We start from the raw sequence: 16,742 nt of genomic DNA, 5'->3' as shown, positions 1-16,742 counted from the left end.
ATGAAATGCTGTAAAATGCAGCTAGTAAATAGCGGTATAAAATATGGTTAAACGATAATGAAATGCAGTTAATCAGTAAATTGCTTTAAAACAGTGCAAATGTGATAAATTAGCTCACAATCAAAAACAGCTCAAATAAAGCAGTAATTCAGTAGAATACTGCCAATAATTTAATAAGGCTACCGACGAGGAGTAACAAATGCGGTAAACTAAATGCAGTTGAACACCTAAGCACAAGCAGCTAAATTAAGTAGGAAGAAGCACAATATTTATTTATTATTATTTTTTTTTAAGTAGAAAGTGAGGAGACAGAAGATAATTCAAGGTTAAGAAGCTAAAGGGGTGATCCTTCACAATTATTCTCACTGTCCTCAGTAGAATGAGCTGATGCAATGGGACTGGGAAGAGTGTCCAATATCAAATTTATAGTAGAGGCGGGCAACTCAAAAGCCACCAGCTTAAATGCAGGGTTTAAATACCACAAAAAAATAGAAGATTCTAGTAACACAGAAATCTAGCCAATCCTACTAGTCCCTGTTTTTTACCAGCTTGTGCCAGACAAGGTCCAGGTAACCCTGGTACTCTCACTAGCAGAGGAGATAGGCTCCTACCAACACAAGATGACCAGAAACACAGAAGACAAACACAAGATTGCAGCCCGAAACACAGAAGGCAAAAAAAAATAGCTATGGATGAAGCAAACTTGTATCCCGATTATGGTACTCAATTTAAGGGATAAGAACACAGTAAAACTCATAAAAAAGCACAGATTAACCACTTACAGACAAAAACAGAATTCTCACTATGAAAAAATACTGTTAAACAGTAATGAAATGTAGTAAAATGCAGTTAAACAGTAATGAATTGCAGTAAATAGCAATAAAATATGGTTAAACGGTAATGAAATGCAGTTAATTAGTAAATTGCTTTAAAACAGTGCAAATGAGATAAATTAGCTCACAATCACATCAGTAAAAAACAGCTCAAATAAAGCAGTAATTCAGTAGAATACTGCCATTAATTTAGTAAGGCTACCGACGTGGAGTAACAAATGCAGTAAACTAAATGCAGTTGAACACCTAAGCACAAGCAGCTAAATGAAGTAGGAAGAAGCACAATATTTATTTATTTATTTATTTAATTTATTTTTTTATTTTTTAAGTAGAAAGTGAGGAGACAGAAGATAATTCAAGTGAGCTGATGCAATGGGACTGGGAGGAGTGTCCAATATCAAATTTATAGTAGCGGTGGGCAACTCAAAAGCCACCAAGCTTTAAGACCACAACAACAGTTGGGTAGGTGGGGATACAAGATCAGAACAGAGGTAAGAATTTAATTCACTAAGCCTAAAAAACAGATGCATAGTTTAAACAGATATGCAGCAAATATTGTTTTAGCTAATCAGAACTGCAGAAAATAGTTAAAAATAAGCACTTATCTTTTGTAGTCTCACAGCAGTTTTTGTAAAACAGCAGAGCAAGGGCAGAAGGCTTAACTCACTGTAGCTTTGAGCAAACAAACACAGACTGGTTTAAACACTGGTTATTTAAGGCAAAGAAACAGGAACCAGCCAAATTATCCAATCAAAAAACAAAGACCTGCAGCAGTAACTCTAGCCAGATCAAACAAAACTGAAACACCCTCCCATGAAGAAACAGCTAGGCTTCTCTAGACAAACGGTTAACTGTACTACAAGCTCCAAAGATCACAAGCAGTACTAGATTCAGCTCTATGCTAGTGTTTTTCAAGTGCAACAAGTAAAATGAACAGAATAAACAGAGAAACAAAAAGGAGACAAAGATCAGAACAGAGGTAAGGATTAAATTCACTAAGCCTAAAACACAGTTGACATTTTAAACAGATATGCAACAAATATTATTCTAGTTAACCAGAAGTAAACCATCAATATCAAATGCTTATATATTCACTGTGGTCTTTCAGCCACTGCCCTTGAAAAGCTTGCCCTTACCACCTTGTGTGCAACTAAAGGCCTGTGTTTTGTAGAAGTTCACCTTTAAGTCATCCTTTGCAGTCTTCAAATCACATGGTTCAAACTTTAGCTCATTGATATTTATGGTGCATATAGAGCCATAACTACATCTTTTGGCACCATTGAGAATTTCTTCAAACTGGTACTCCCTGAAGTCAAAGCTGAGAAGACAGCTAAAGGAAAAAATATGTTTATCTATTTAGGTAAGTAGTAGTACAACCCTGGGATACACAATAGAAAGTACATAAAAGTCACTGTATATTACCTTTTCAGAAGTGCCAGTATTGACCAAGGACTACAGGCCACATCAATGTTAGAACACACTGTGGCAGCTGAGGGCATTTTGGTCATTAAAAATGGCATTTATGGTGTAACTGTTTGTGTAAAGAGCATTTTGTTATAACATTTACTGCTAGTCTTTGGACCTTATTTGATATTTGGACCTGTATAAGAGTTACAAGGGAAAAACATGGTTAGAGTAATTTTCTTTACAACTTTGTAGCATTTGTATGTGGATTGCCTTACTTTCTGTGTGACAAGGTTTCTTCCTTTAAGGCTGATGATTTGTGTTTTTGTATTACTCCCTTCAAAACTATCACCATTATACAATTACATTTAATTTGAAGCAAAAGGTTAGATCTTCTAAGTAAATTTATTAACCAGAAGCTAGGAATGCAATATCCCATGTGCTGTATGTGACCATCCAGTGGTCTTGTTGTGAGTACACACTGATGGGAAAGTGGATCACCATATTATGAAACTGATCAGATTCACTGTCAGATAATAAAGTAATACAATACATATACCTATGTCAATGTCTTTCATATTTACAACATCACCCTTGTAAGTTTAACCCTATTTCAAGCATTTTATATGGAATAGCTCTTGAGATTTGTGGGGGCATCAGCCATTTCATTTTGATAGAGTAACCATGTTACATTATTAATGTGCACTAATGTTGTTGCACCTACTAAATGATTAGTCTATTTACCAAAATGAACTTTCATATTTTATCATCCCTTTTCCCTTTTTGTGAATGTACTACCTTTATTACGATTCTTCTCAGTATAGTGTTAGTTGTTCTGATATTAGTCATTTCATGTTTTGACACTAGCATGAATTGCATCCCTCAGTGCTGGTCTGTTATCAGTATTATCAAAGCTTTTGCTACAAGCTACGCATTTTGTAAGTGCTCAGAAACCTGACATTATATAGTGATAGCAGTGGCAGCTGATTGTGGCCACACTTCCTATCCTATGATTTTAGGGTTTCCATTTTTCATAGTAATTATAATCTTGTTCTCTAACACCACACATCGGACACAGAGGATGTTATGAATCCCTACATTCGATAACTGAGGGGGTTATGACCTCCTACATCCAATAACTGAGGGGGTTATGAATTCCTACAAGCAATAACTTAGGGTGTTAAGAATCCCTACACCTAGTGAATGAGGGTGTTACGTATCCTTACACCCAATCTATTGGGAATTTAGTTGAGCTCATTTGCATTTCAATTGCCCAGGTGTTGATATTGCTGCCTTCTGTGAAGCTCAAGTGTTTATGTTATTGTTTTGCAAGCTCATTGTCCTTTTCTGCCTTTTTTACTGAAACTATATCTTCGTTTTTTATATTCTTCTCATGGTCAAATTTTGTATTTCACTAAAATTATGTAACACATTTTCTCTTTTGTCTCATGGCAAACTCTTCGCCACTACATCTTAAGTGGAAGTTGTTTTTTTTTTCTATATCAAGACTAGTGTAAGGTTAGAATGAATTATTTCATTACCCAGTCAATAACTTATATTACTGAACATTTACAGTTTGCTGCAACCTGTGTACAACTACTAGTGATTCTTAAATGGAAGCAAAGCTACACATAACTGATTCTTTAATGCCTTTTGATGAAGTAAATTTTGTCTTGGTGATGCTTGTCTATCACAGGCTGTGTAGGGTTAAAACATATAGTTAATAACACTGCAGGAGAATCTGTTAGGTATTGGCAGAACACTAAGCTTAATATCAAAGCCACTAAAACCAATAATTAAATAAATAACAAAATAACTGCTGTAATATCAACTGGCCTTAGGAAATTGCCAAAATTAAATAGAGAAGTCATTTCTGTAAATATGCCTAAAAATAAACATCAGTACATACTGCAGTGTGTCTACAGCTACATGTACACACATTACATAATAAAATTTTGCTTGTCAAAAAGACTGCACAACACAGGCAGCAGAAGAGCTTATGTACTATTCATAGTATGGGAGACAAAGCTAAACAAATAGAAAAAAAGATGTTCATGTTGTTTGATTAGAACATTAGCATTTCATTTTTAAATGTTAATTTATGTCAATCTGTTTTAAATTAATTACAGTGAGCACCCCTAATTACCCTGATTTATTGCTGATAATCATTCTCAATGGAATCAAATCAAAAATCTGGGGATGGATTAACTGGTACTCAAAAAGAAGCAGCTCTTCGTACGCTAACACAACGTACTGGATATCGTCTGGTCCAGGTAGGAATATTAACAGAATGCTATGGCAAATGGAAACATGGCGCGTTTTGTTCCTCTTTCAAAATGTAAATGCATTATATAAGGAAATAATTGTATATAACATATTTAAGTTGGTAATTTATGAGTGGTCTGATAAGTGAGTGAGTGAATAGACCAAGAACATCTACACATATAATTCAGCATACAGTAATCTTACACTGTCATCATATGCAAGTCCAACTCTGCAGTAGTCAAAACTGAAAGTTACATTTTATTTTAGCTGATACAGTGGTGCTTAATCTCTTCTTTATTTTAAGAAATTGTATGATCTTCAATATGGTGACAAAATATAACTTTATTCTAACTTTCACAATAGCTGTTGTATATTTTTCTAAACATTCTACAGCATCTACATTGGCATATTATCTAAAGAATGATTTAAGCATTGTTTTCAAATCATGTTTACATTTTATGAACTCTACAGAAACTATGTTAAAGATTATTTTTAGAAAATTTGCAAAAGATTATAATTTTCACTTCTGAATTGATTTTTTAATTGCTCAAATCAACAGCTGCAGCTGGGGAAAATGTCGCTTTAATTAGGTCAGATCTGAATCAAGAATACTTCAGTGTAGCAGGCTCAGCAAAAACTTCTGTGTCCAAAGTAAATCAACAGAGAACAGGACCTTTTCCTTGTGACCCAGTAGTCTTGGAGATAGCATCTTATAGAGTGGGTTCTTGAGGTGAAACTTTACACTGAGAACACTTTGACTATGGTTGTGGCCATTTTGAGATCAAGTAAAACTGCAACATATTGGATTCATTAAAAATCTTTGGAAATAGGATTTCAGCAACGTCAACTCTTTTGACTAGCTGTAGTATTAGCACTACAGTAAAACTGTAAAAAGAGCACTTCAAAAGGCAGTCTTATGACACATTGAACTAATGCATCTGGGGCATATCTGGCTTGAATTACTGCTGTTTAACTGATAACACCATTTGTAATGGTATGCACTGGGTGAAAAGGTCCTAATATGAAAGTCAGAATTCTTTATTTTCAAATGGCAATGCAAATTTAAGGTGCAGAGCACAGACATTATAACCAACCAATGGCTGTTTCTATACTAATAAGGTTTATGCATAATTCATACAGATGGTCTGAAATACTTTACTTCCCAGAAAAGTAGGAACAGTCAATGACACTCTACATGATTAAACAATCACTACATTGCAAGTCAGCCCTACAAGTTGGAATCAACTCCAAAAAGTAGTATTATACAACGAATACCCATTAATATTCCAAAAAGTGCACGCTGATTGGTCAGCGTGCACGTTGTAAATCAGACTTGTACTAATGGAAAAAGGTCCGGTCGCCCAGACTTTTTCCATTAGTATAAGTCTTTTTTTACAGCAATGGAGAATGCAAGATCTCCGTGTCTTTTTACACACTGTCTCATTATGTTAAAGGAGTTTAACATAGCGAGACAGCTTTAAAAAAAGCAACGGAGATCTTGCTTTCACCGTTACTTTTTTTAAAGCTGTCTCGCTATGTTAAATTGTTAAATGGGTTTAACATAGCGAGACAGCTTTAAAGAAAGCAATGGAAATTCTCCGTTGCTTTTTTTAAAGCTGTCTCGCTGTGTTAAACTCCTTTAACATAGTGAGACACTTTGTAAGAAGCAATGGAGATCTTGCTTTCTCCGTTGCTTCCACCCACAGCTCTGATGTACTGCGTTAGCATACGCAGTACATCAGAACTGCCGCAGAATACCAGACAGCTGTGGAAGGGCAGCAAGGAGGCATTATACAATGCCATTATTTAAGAAAAGTAATTATTTTTTTTTCTTAAATAATGTCATTGTATAATAGCAATAACCCACTTCTGGGTGTGGGTAATGCTGGATTTACCCACGGTTGTCTTTGTTTGGCTACTCTGGCTTCACCCTCATGACCAAACTACACCAACCTTGGGTAAATCCAGCATTACCCACACCCACGTGTGGGTTATTGCTAAAACAATATCCTTAGCAAGCAACATCATGTAGCTGTTTGGCCCAACAGGAAGTTCCAACACAACATCAAACACAGTGCTGAGTTGCTGGTTTGCTAAAACTAAAGGATACAAATACATATTTCCACTTAATGAAAGTTGTTTAGCCTACAACATCATGAACTGGACCTTCCCTTTTTTAGTCGTTTGATTAAAACTAGTGATTGATACTGATACTTTATGAGATGAAAAATGTTTTCCTCTCAACACTGATATTTCATTTGACAGATGTGTTTTTCTTTTGTTCCCACTTTTTTGCTTGTTTTATTCTCCTTTGTTTGTGGAAGTCCATTATTTCATATTGGTTTGAAAATTAACATTCTATAACAGATGAAAGTGCTTGTATCTATTAATGTCATCTGCTGTAGTTTCAATATCAAAGTCAAGAAAACCCTTTAAAACAAGCGAAACCATGAAAACATGGCCACAATACATTGCTCTAAAAGTGTCATTGTGAATGAAACATTCCATGCAAAATGTTCATAAGTAGAGTAGAATTGTTACATATTTATGCTTGTATTCATTTCTGGAATGAATAAGCATAAATTGCATCTGCTTCTCCTGTGTCACTGCCATCTGTCTAAATTACAGGAATATGGCAATTATTTTCCATTATCTCTTTAGAGGCATTTATGTTTTAATCTTACTGTAAGTGCCTTGTTGTCAGTCATGTCACTGTATGCATTTAAGTCAAGAATACTTTTGGAACAGAATTTTTCCTGATTGCAACAATCTAATTAGAGTTATAGAGCTAGACCAGTTGTCATTGCTATGATGAGTATGGTAATTGTGGTAGATGGAAAGACAAATTAATTTTTGTGTTATTTGACGGATTTGTCAGCTTTATTTGAACACTATTCTCTGCATGTTTTCTATTTGGTTGCTAATTTGGACTAACTATAATACTGGCAAAACTGTCTTCTATATCAGACTCTAAACAGGTCAATGACGATCTGTTGAATGTTATTCAATATTTTTCTGTTACAGTTTGCACCTCTAGGCAAACTTTCTGAATGCTAACTCCTTAACCACACTAAAACAATAATGTGACCATCATCGGCAACCATCAGGGGTGTGTTTTTAAGACCTGCCTACTTCCATTGTGCATACCTCCATAAATACCACAGGGCAGGTATGCAAATGGCTCAGAAAATGAATGTTACTTCTGTAAGTGATGTACTCCAAGACACTGCCAAAATAATTAATTGCACTGACATTAAAGTGGATGGACACAATACAAATACAAGAAATACAAATTAGACAGGCAGAATGCAGTATTCAGGTTTAAAGACTATATTTGCACATTTCGGTTAGAGTACTAATCGCAGTGCAAGGAGACTAACACAGTACAGTTAAATGCAAGAACTCCATTCAAGATGACTTTACAGAAATACATACATGATTGCTAAAGTTTTGAATCAATTGAACAGGTATGTTAATTCCTACGAAGCAAGACTGAGATTTACATAACGAGTATTATAGGTGAATAAGTTGAGAACCAGTGTTGTATGTTTAAGTTATCACAGCTTGTTTAAAGCATGAACATGTTGCCATTTAATGTAAGTTATAGAATGGGATGCATGCTCCATAGACACAAGCCCTCCCACCAAAACAGAGACATCAGGTGATCAGGTGTACTCCATTAAGATGTGAAATAACGTTATAACTTTAGCAGAAGATCCTGAACTGAAAGAGACTCATAGTATTTGTTTTACTCTGAAGCAAGCTGCCTTATACTATTACTGACTACCATTCTTGCCAAATTACATTCACAACTTAATTCTCTAGAAAGCATCATGTACGGTAAAAGTTTTCTAAATTTTATAACTTGCCAATCTTCATAACCATGAATGATTTGCTCAAAATTACAATTTGCTCCTGTTAGAGTGCCCTGTGATTAAGAAGTGTTAAACATTTGTAGGTTCTATTATTTGCTTACATCTCTATAAGTCTCTAAAACTGCTAAGTAAATGATGTCAGCATAAGAAATGCATGACAACCATTAGTCTCAACATTCATAAAGCGTAATTAACATATGTTCAAAAACTGTTTGGAGATATGCAGATTATGCAACTGGGACTGAGTGCAGGAAAAATGTATGCAACAAAGCTATAGGGATTCAGTTTTATAATTATACTGGTCAAACAGTGCTCAGAAACATATATGACTATATCCTTTACACTTGTAACAATGCTAGATTAAAATCCTTCACTAAGCTGCTAACTGAATATGTTTTCTCACATGATTTGTAGACACATTAACTCGTAGCACACTGTTAATATAATAAAATAAGCTCATGTGACTTTTTTCATAGTTTTTTTCTAATTTTTCTGGCCAAAGGAGACCATCAAGAAGCCCAGACACCACCCAATACTGTGGGAAACAATGTTGACCATTAAATACACTTTCTCCAGATATCTCCAGTTAAAGTTTGAAGTCACCTACCCATTGATTCAGACTGGCATTAATGGCCCTTAGGGAAGTATTGTGGTATATGGGTAAAAGCAACCTATTCCAAGAATGGGATACATCTTGAGTTGGGTATCTGTCACACTTCAGTGTGTAAATCCAGTGCAACAGTATAGGCCAAAAGATTTAACTCAGCTACAATACAGGGCACAATTGCTGACTACAGCCAGCCAGCAGGAAATGAAATATATTTGCAATCTTGAAGTGGTTGGTGGAAATTTGTCAAACAACAGGTAGTGTACTTCCCCAAAACAATAGAATCTCCTATCATATATGTGTTTTCCAAAGAAAATACTATTCAGGGTTGTAGATAAGATGAGTGTTTGCAAAGTATCACACATTGATGACATTTTTCAAGGTGTCATAAATGTTGCAGCAGACATCATGGTTAGGATCAGCATTTGTGCAATGCTGTAACTGACATTAGAACATTATAAGGGCAGTGAAACTTTACTCTTTGGTTATCTTGAAGGGACAACACACTCTAGGAAAATATGAACTAGTAGTAGTTGTAAGTATGCTGCATTCATATAACAGTTGACTAAAACCTATTACAGGTAATACTGGAATTTATTAAAGCATTGATAGATGCATAGGAGCCAATGCATTTAGAAAATTAATGGCTTTATGGATCTGGACAATTCACCAATTTTAAAACCACATTTAAATAAGAAATTATTTGGTAAACAGAGTTCATTGCAAAGAGCAAAACTATAGTATCATATGATATACAAGTCAATTTTATTACCAGCGGCCATATGCATCTTGCTAATAACCACCCTCAGGATCTAGACACTCTTTCAAGGAGGGCAAGGCCTACAGGTTCTGGAGTAAATTTAGGGGTATCCATCCTGTTGTCCAAGCTAGGTTTGAAGGATAACAGGGTATCACTTTGCTTGTCCTGTAGGTGGGAGCTTATTCCAGAGCAGACAGAGATACTAGGTGTTAAAACTATACTTTGATCTAGTTTTATTTATATATTGATGTAGGTTGAAATCTCTTATTATAATTTTGTCTGAGAAGATTTGAAGCCTGCATAAACTAAAGCACTGCTAGTAATTCTCCACAGGGTGAGAAAACATATATATTTTTGTCTGTGATCTTTTAGATCTGTTTTCTGATACCTGCTCCATTTTGGATTCTGTTTAAGAAATCAGCTTGGCCTGGTGTTTTTGTTCTATGGGAGAAGTGGACACAAATTATCTTGACTGCACATTTCATGTTTTTTTCATTGGTTAAATTGTCACTTGAGCTGTTATACTTAAATATTCAGTGAAATTCTGGTCCAGTATCTTCTTTGTCTGAAAAGATTTGAAGCAGCCATAAACTAAAGCACTGCTGGTGGTTCGCTACTGTGTTTCCCAGCCACCATCCCTTTTGTTGATCTGCTTTTTAAACCTGATGATTTTAAGCTGCCCGCCCCTACTGTAAATTGAGATTAATATGCTCCTCCCTTTGTACACTGCTATTGATATCCTGAATTATTTATTTGCCTTTCCTTGTGCTTAAATTCAAAAAGTGAATTTTGCCTCCCATTGTCTGTTCTACTTGGTCTGACTTCAGTATCCAGCTAGCTGTTGGAAAAATTAGCATATTTTTTCACTTTAGCAAACAAATGTTTTTACACAAAAGAGGACAGTGGATTTTCCATCTAGTGCACTGGGTGGTAGCCTGGTCTGTTTAGGTTAGGAAAACATTTGAGATTTCTGAATGTAGTTTTATTGGCTAGAGGGCTTATCAATTGGCCTATCTTGTTTTTTTAGTACCTTTATAAATTCTGTACAATTGAGTGGCTCTTGGCTCATTTATTCAAAGCAAAGTACTTTTATTGAATAATCACACTTTTATGAGCTGTTTAAAGTACACTGCTGTATATATATCTTTAAGTGTTTTTGTGGTAGCATTTCACTCCAGGCACTCCTTTACTGTTCTTTTGCATTAAGAGGACTAGGACTGTTCATCTGGTGGCAGTAGGTATTTACCTGGTCTGTCTGAACTGGGAAACACACAAAAGGGCTCAAAGTATTTTTTGCACTTCTATGCACTTGGTTTGCACTGTTCTGATACCTAGATAGCACAGACTACATTCAGACCTGCTGAATCTAGTTTGTTATTGATACACTTGAGCACTAAACCAGCCATCTTACATTAAGAAGGGTTACATTGCACCCTTGTGACAGAAGAGTGTGGATCCAGCTTTGTCTGAGCTGGGGATTGTTGGAGAAAGATTAATTGCATGGTTTCCTATTGGTGGATTAGATTAAAAATGTTTTAATTTCATCTGTATTTATGCCTTGCATTTGACCGTTGCAGCACACAGTACAAAAAGGGTTAACAGTGCCCTGTATAGACACAAACACACTGAAACTCAATTTTTCCCTAGGCATCTGTCAGTGGAATGCTCCAAAGCTTCCCTGTAGCACTTTCATTGAGCAGAATTGCCAAACTTATCATCCATAGCCTTCAATAGAACAAGCACCTCTGTTAGTCCTAGCACATAAACTGGTCAAACTAACCTACTTCCTTCCCTAATAGTACATAAGGTAAAAACTTGCTATAATGGATGGGCAGTTTCCCATCATTTCAGTGACCAGCCTGATTGATATAGGCATCTTGAGGCAATGTAGTAATTACACAAAAACAGAGTGCCCCAAGCTTTGCTATGTTCTCTTCACCAATTTATTCCATTGACAAATAAACACATAACATAAAACAAAGCTTATTACTGTTTTTTTTTTTTTTTTTGGTTACTGATGCTCTGTTTTTACAAGAATTGCTATGGACTTTGACCTTAAACAGCACTACAGGTTACCAACTCCTGATTTTTAAAAGAATTGTTCTTGTCCTTTTTAAAAAAAAAACAGTAATACTGACTATTCTGGATTACCGGTAGTATTGTGGTTACAAGAACTCTCTTGGACTTAAAAACAATGTTACTGATCAATGAAGCTTTGTTTTATTGTATGTTTTTATTTGTTATTGGAATAAACTGGTAAAGAGAACATAGCAAAGTCTGGGGCACTCGGTTTTTGTTTTTGTTTTCTTACTTGGTTTGTGTTTGCAGTAACGGTTTTTGTGAGCAATGTAGTAATTGCCTAATGTATACTGACAACCACTACCCCTAAAACAAATACCCTATGTGAGAGATGTAATTGCACTACAAAACCGGAATCAATTCCCTCAGTTAACAACAAACCAGACTTCAAAATGGTTGTCAGTGCACACAAAATGAGGTCATGATGCATAAATCCATATAAGTGGAAATACTCACTAGAAGCCAACCAAAAGATTGGAGACTGCACAAATGTATACCACTTGCACACACTGCTATGCAAATATAAACCACTACACATAATAACACGTACACCAGTGTCACAGCAAATAAGGTCCTAAGGCAAAACACCTCATAACCTAATGTCTTGGTCACAGATGACTGCATAGTGAGACACACAGATACCCCATCTCACCAGGCTGGGCAAGGAGGTCACAGTCAGCTGCCTGTCAGGTGCCAGGATCTGTGAAATCACACATGCACTCAAGTCACACAACAATAAGTACCATTATGACTCTGTCATACTCCATGTTGGGGTGAATGATTTGTGACATATCTCTCTGGACTATATGAAGATGGACATGACTGAACTCTCAGATTGTGTGTCCCAGGCAAGTATGACCCTAGCCCTAAGCAGCATTCTACCTTCACCCAGGATGATGCCACAATATAAACAAAAAAATGATTGACTTCAACAATTGACTTAGCTTGTGGTGTCAGTCCAAGGGGATCCAGTATCTGTCAGCCTAGGAAGACATTGCCAGGCCATGCTGCTTTGCCAGAGATGCTGTGTACCTGTCACCTCCAGGCTTTCAGTTACTGGCAAAGGTGCTTCCCTCCTACATAGCACCTTTTTTAGGCAATATCAAAAAGACATTTCAGACATAACAAAATCCACTCATGACAAACTCAAGGCTCTGCTGCTTCATGCTAGGAGTTTAAACATGAAACTGCACTCCCTGGAAGCACTCCTCACCTTGAAAGATGCGGACGTCTATGCAGTCACTGAGTCATGGTTCAAGGCTACTAGGAGCACCCCAGCTGTGCAAGGCTACAATGCCTTTCACACATTCAGACCTCAAAATAAGCATGAAAGAACCAAAGGTGGAGGTGAATCCATCTTCACTAAAGCCAAGTACACCTCAAGACTAGTCAAAGTGTATGACTCTCTCAAACTACTCCATGTCCAATTAGCTATAGGCAAAATACCCTACCACATCACTGCAAGCTGTAGGTCCCCCACCATGAACCAAGTAAAGCACACCGTCTACCTGGATTTACTGAAGTCACTCGCCATACAGCCCAGCAACTTAGTAATGCTAGATTTCAACTATCCTTCCATCGACTGGATGACGTGCATGAACATGGACATTGTCAATACAAATGGTATGGAACAGACAGTCTGCACCCCCACATGGGGCTCAAATGTCCTAGACATAATACTCCCCACCATGAGGGGGGGGGTCACTGCATTCCAACCTGTGTAATGCCCTCTCTTGTAAGGTCGGACCATAAATTAGTCTCATTCAAAGTAACTATTGAACCTCACAACAGGAACAAAAATACAAAAAAACCTCTTCCAAAGCAAACTACAGTCTACTAAGTGATGGTATAAAAAGCTTTACACCCCCCATAATCACAGACAACAATGACTCATATGCAGAGCTGTACACAAATGTCCCGTATAAACACTTAAGCAACTGTATAGACTCAGCTGTGCCTGACCAGATTTCAACCAGCTCCTCATAAAAAACAAGCCACCCTGCTGGACCTTAAGTATAAGCAGGTTATATAACAAAAGGAAGAAACTCAGATCTAAGAACAAGAGGGAACTGACTCAGCAGAGGAAGAATTCCCATCAGAGCTGAACAAGCAAATCAGAAGTCTTGTGAAGGCCTCTAAAGCTAACTTTGAAGGTAGAATATCATCCCTGGCTAAGGATAATCATAAGATATTCTTCAACTATGTCTGAAATCTAAAAGAGAATGCTCATCTATGTGCAGAAATGGTAATAGATGACCTCACTTGATTCATGGTGGAGGACCTAAAACAGAGGAAATTGCCAACCTGCTAGCTGAAAAATTTGGGTCAAACCTCACCCCCTGTCCCCACCAGCCAAAATTCAAAGCATACTTGACACCAGTCCTCTGCCTAATATCGCTAGAGTTCAGGTCATATCTGTGCTCTCCAAGGCCAGAAAATGGCCTCAGTGGGACCAGATAACATCCAAGGTTGCTTATTAAGCAACCTAAACAGGACCTAGCAGACCCACTTGACATCCACTTTAACCATAGCCTGAGAACTGGCTTTATTCCAGCAGAGTGGAGAACAGCAATAGTAATCCCCTTGCACAAAGGGGTGCCATCAACTGGCCCTGGGAACTAAAGACCCATAAGTCTAACTAGCCTTATCTGCAAGGCATGGAAAGAATCATCATGGACCTTATCAGCAAGGACAAGGCGAGCTTCAAACACTAGACAAAACCCAGTTTGGTTTCATTAATGATAGATCATGTTTATTAAACCTAGTAGACTTCTTTGAAAAAGTCACCAAATCCCTGGATGAAGGTAAGACAGTGCATACTTCCTATCTTGACCTAGCTAAGGCTTTTGACACAATCCCCCACTCAAGTATCTTTGAGAAACTCTCCCAGATGGGGATTAACCCTTACATCACTAGATGGGTAGCCAGTTGGCTCACTGACAGAATGCATACTGTCAAAGTTGGTGACTCCACCTCTGCCAGTAGAACCGTCACCAGTGGCATACCACAAGGATATGTGCTAGACACTTTACTGTTTGGAATCTATTTCTCAGAAGTCCAGGCTAAAGTAGATTGCCTTTGGCTTACCACATTCATTGATGATTGCAAATTGGGTGCAATCAATGAGTCCCCCAACAATGTCAACGTATTACTGAAAGGGCTAACACAGACAAATGACTGGTGCCAAAGCCACCGTCTAAAACTAAATGCAAAAATGTGCATTATTATCTACTTTGTCAAAGTGTAATTCCCTGCTTATTACAATATTGAAAGCACCCCCTAAGGTCAAACCCAGTGGTGTGAGATCTGGGACACAGGAAGTCTGAACTCAATCTGAACTTCGAACAACAAGCTTACACAGTAGCAAGGAAAGCCTTCTACGTTATGCATCTCATAAGTAAGGGCATTGCATCCAGGTCTAAGGATGTTATAACTCCACTGTACTTGACCCTCATCAGACCATTAATAGAGTATAATGCTTACTTATGCATGTACCTCACCAAACACCTGCAGCAGCTTTAGAGACCACAGAGGTTTCTCACCAAGAAAATACAGGCCCTCCAAACCATGACTTACGTGGATAGACTGGAAGCCCTGTCACTCTAATCTGTAATGTATAGGCTGCTGAGAGGCAATTTGTGCCTGGCCTACAGGGCAGTCCCTGACCATGCCCTGATGGATATGCTGCACATCTGCAAGTCAAATGGCACAAGAGCCACTCACTCTAGGGATCTTAACTTAGCCTGTGACATTAATAGAACACGCTACTCTGGAATAAATTTACAATTCACATGAAGCAGAGCTCCTCACTGACCCTATTTAAGCGCAACCTGGAAAAATGGATGGGAGACTGCAAATAATTCACCCCCGGGGTGGTACCCATGTCCCTCATGGACAGGAGTAGTCAGTGTTTATCATAGACTCACTCTGTGAATTACATCAATTCTAACCAAGGCAAGTGCAGCAACTCAGGATTAACATGGCTAGGCTTCTAAGGGCTCTTGGGCTGCTAGCCTAGAAACCTTCTATGAACCTATGAATCAAGGAAAAAGGATGTGAAAGGTAGCAGGATCCCTGAGGGCATGGTAAGATAGGCCCTGATCCCCTAGGTACCAAATAACATTGGCTTACATGAGCAAGGAAATCAGTTTGTCTTAGTAGCTAAGATTTTTGAGGCCAGAAATCATTTTTTGTAGAAACCTCTTCAGTTTTTCAAACTTCTTGATATGTCTTGTAAGATATGCCACAGGGTGCATTATATTCTTTAATGGCTCTGAACAGGTCAGAGTATATCAGAACAACAACTTCTTGGTTTTAGTAGAGATGCTGTTGACAATTAGTTGCGAGACATAGAACGACTTACTAACTATAGTCACCACATGCTGCTCAATCAACACAGATGGTCAGGAATCTAATCACTTACTCACTAGATAGCAGGGTGTTACTGATATAGAAAGTTGAAACAATGCACTATTTTCTAAAATGTATGATACAGCATTTCTTGGCATTCAGTTTAAGGGTCTGTTCAGTGTAGCAAGTGTTGACACATTAATTCATTCTGAAGGTTATAAATATCTTGGGTTGACTGACAAATATACACAGTATACAGTTAGCAGTAAATTTGGACAGCCAGAGATTAGTGTTATCAATTTTGAAGTCAGATAAATGACAAGGAGGGAACCAACAAAGATCTCGGGGGGGGGGGGGTAACATTGGTCACTTCCTTCCTAAATGAGGGGTGTCACCAACTCTGACAATTTTCTTTCTCACCTTAAACAAGTCTAGTATTCATAGGTTAGTACTAGGCTAACTGCCCTTGTGAGCAATTGTAAGCGTAGCCAATTATCCCTTGTGAGACTCAAACCCTGCACCTTGTGTTTGTAAGGCAAACACCTTAACCATTAGGCCATCCTCCCAAC

At 37.4% G+C, this 16,742-nt stretch overlaps 1 protein-coding gene across 2 annotated transcripts in view; it reads left to right on the top strand.

Annotated features, from left to right (window-relative positions):
• Positions 1-16,742, top strand: part of A1CF (APOBEC1 complementation factor) — a 605,281-nt gene that overhangs the window by 165,213 nt on the left and 423,326 nt on the right. For both annotated transcript variants that reach the window (XM_044056418.1, XM_044056417.1), the window contains exon 2: positions 4,367-4,510. In XM_044056418.1, coding sequence (XP_043912353.1) covers positions 4,412-4,510 — 99 coding nt within the window. In that variant the 5' untranslated portion in view covers positions 4,367-4,411. The remainder of the gene's footprint in view (positions 1-4,366; positions 4,511-16,742) is intronic.

Source organism: Protopterus annectens, chromosome 14.part0 (assembly GCF_019279795.1).
Source record: "Protopterus annectens isolate FY-2018-M chromosome 14.part0, PAN1.0, whole genome shotgun sequence".
NCBI classification, from domain to species: Eukaryota; Metazoa; Chordata; order Ceratodontiformes; family Protopteridae; genus Protopterus; species Protopterus annectens.
Note: the sequence above shows the minus strand (reverse complement) of the source record. Positions and strands in the feature narration are given on the sequence as shown.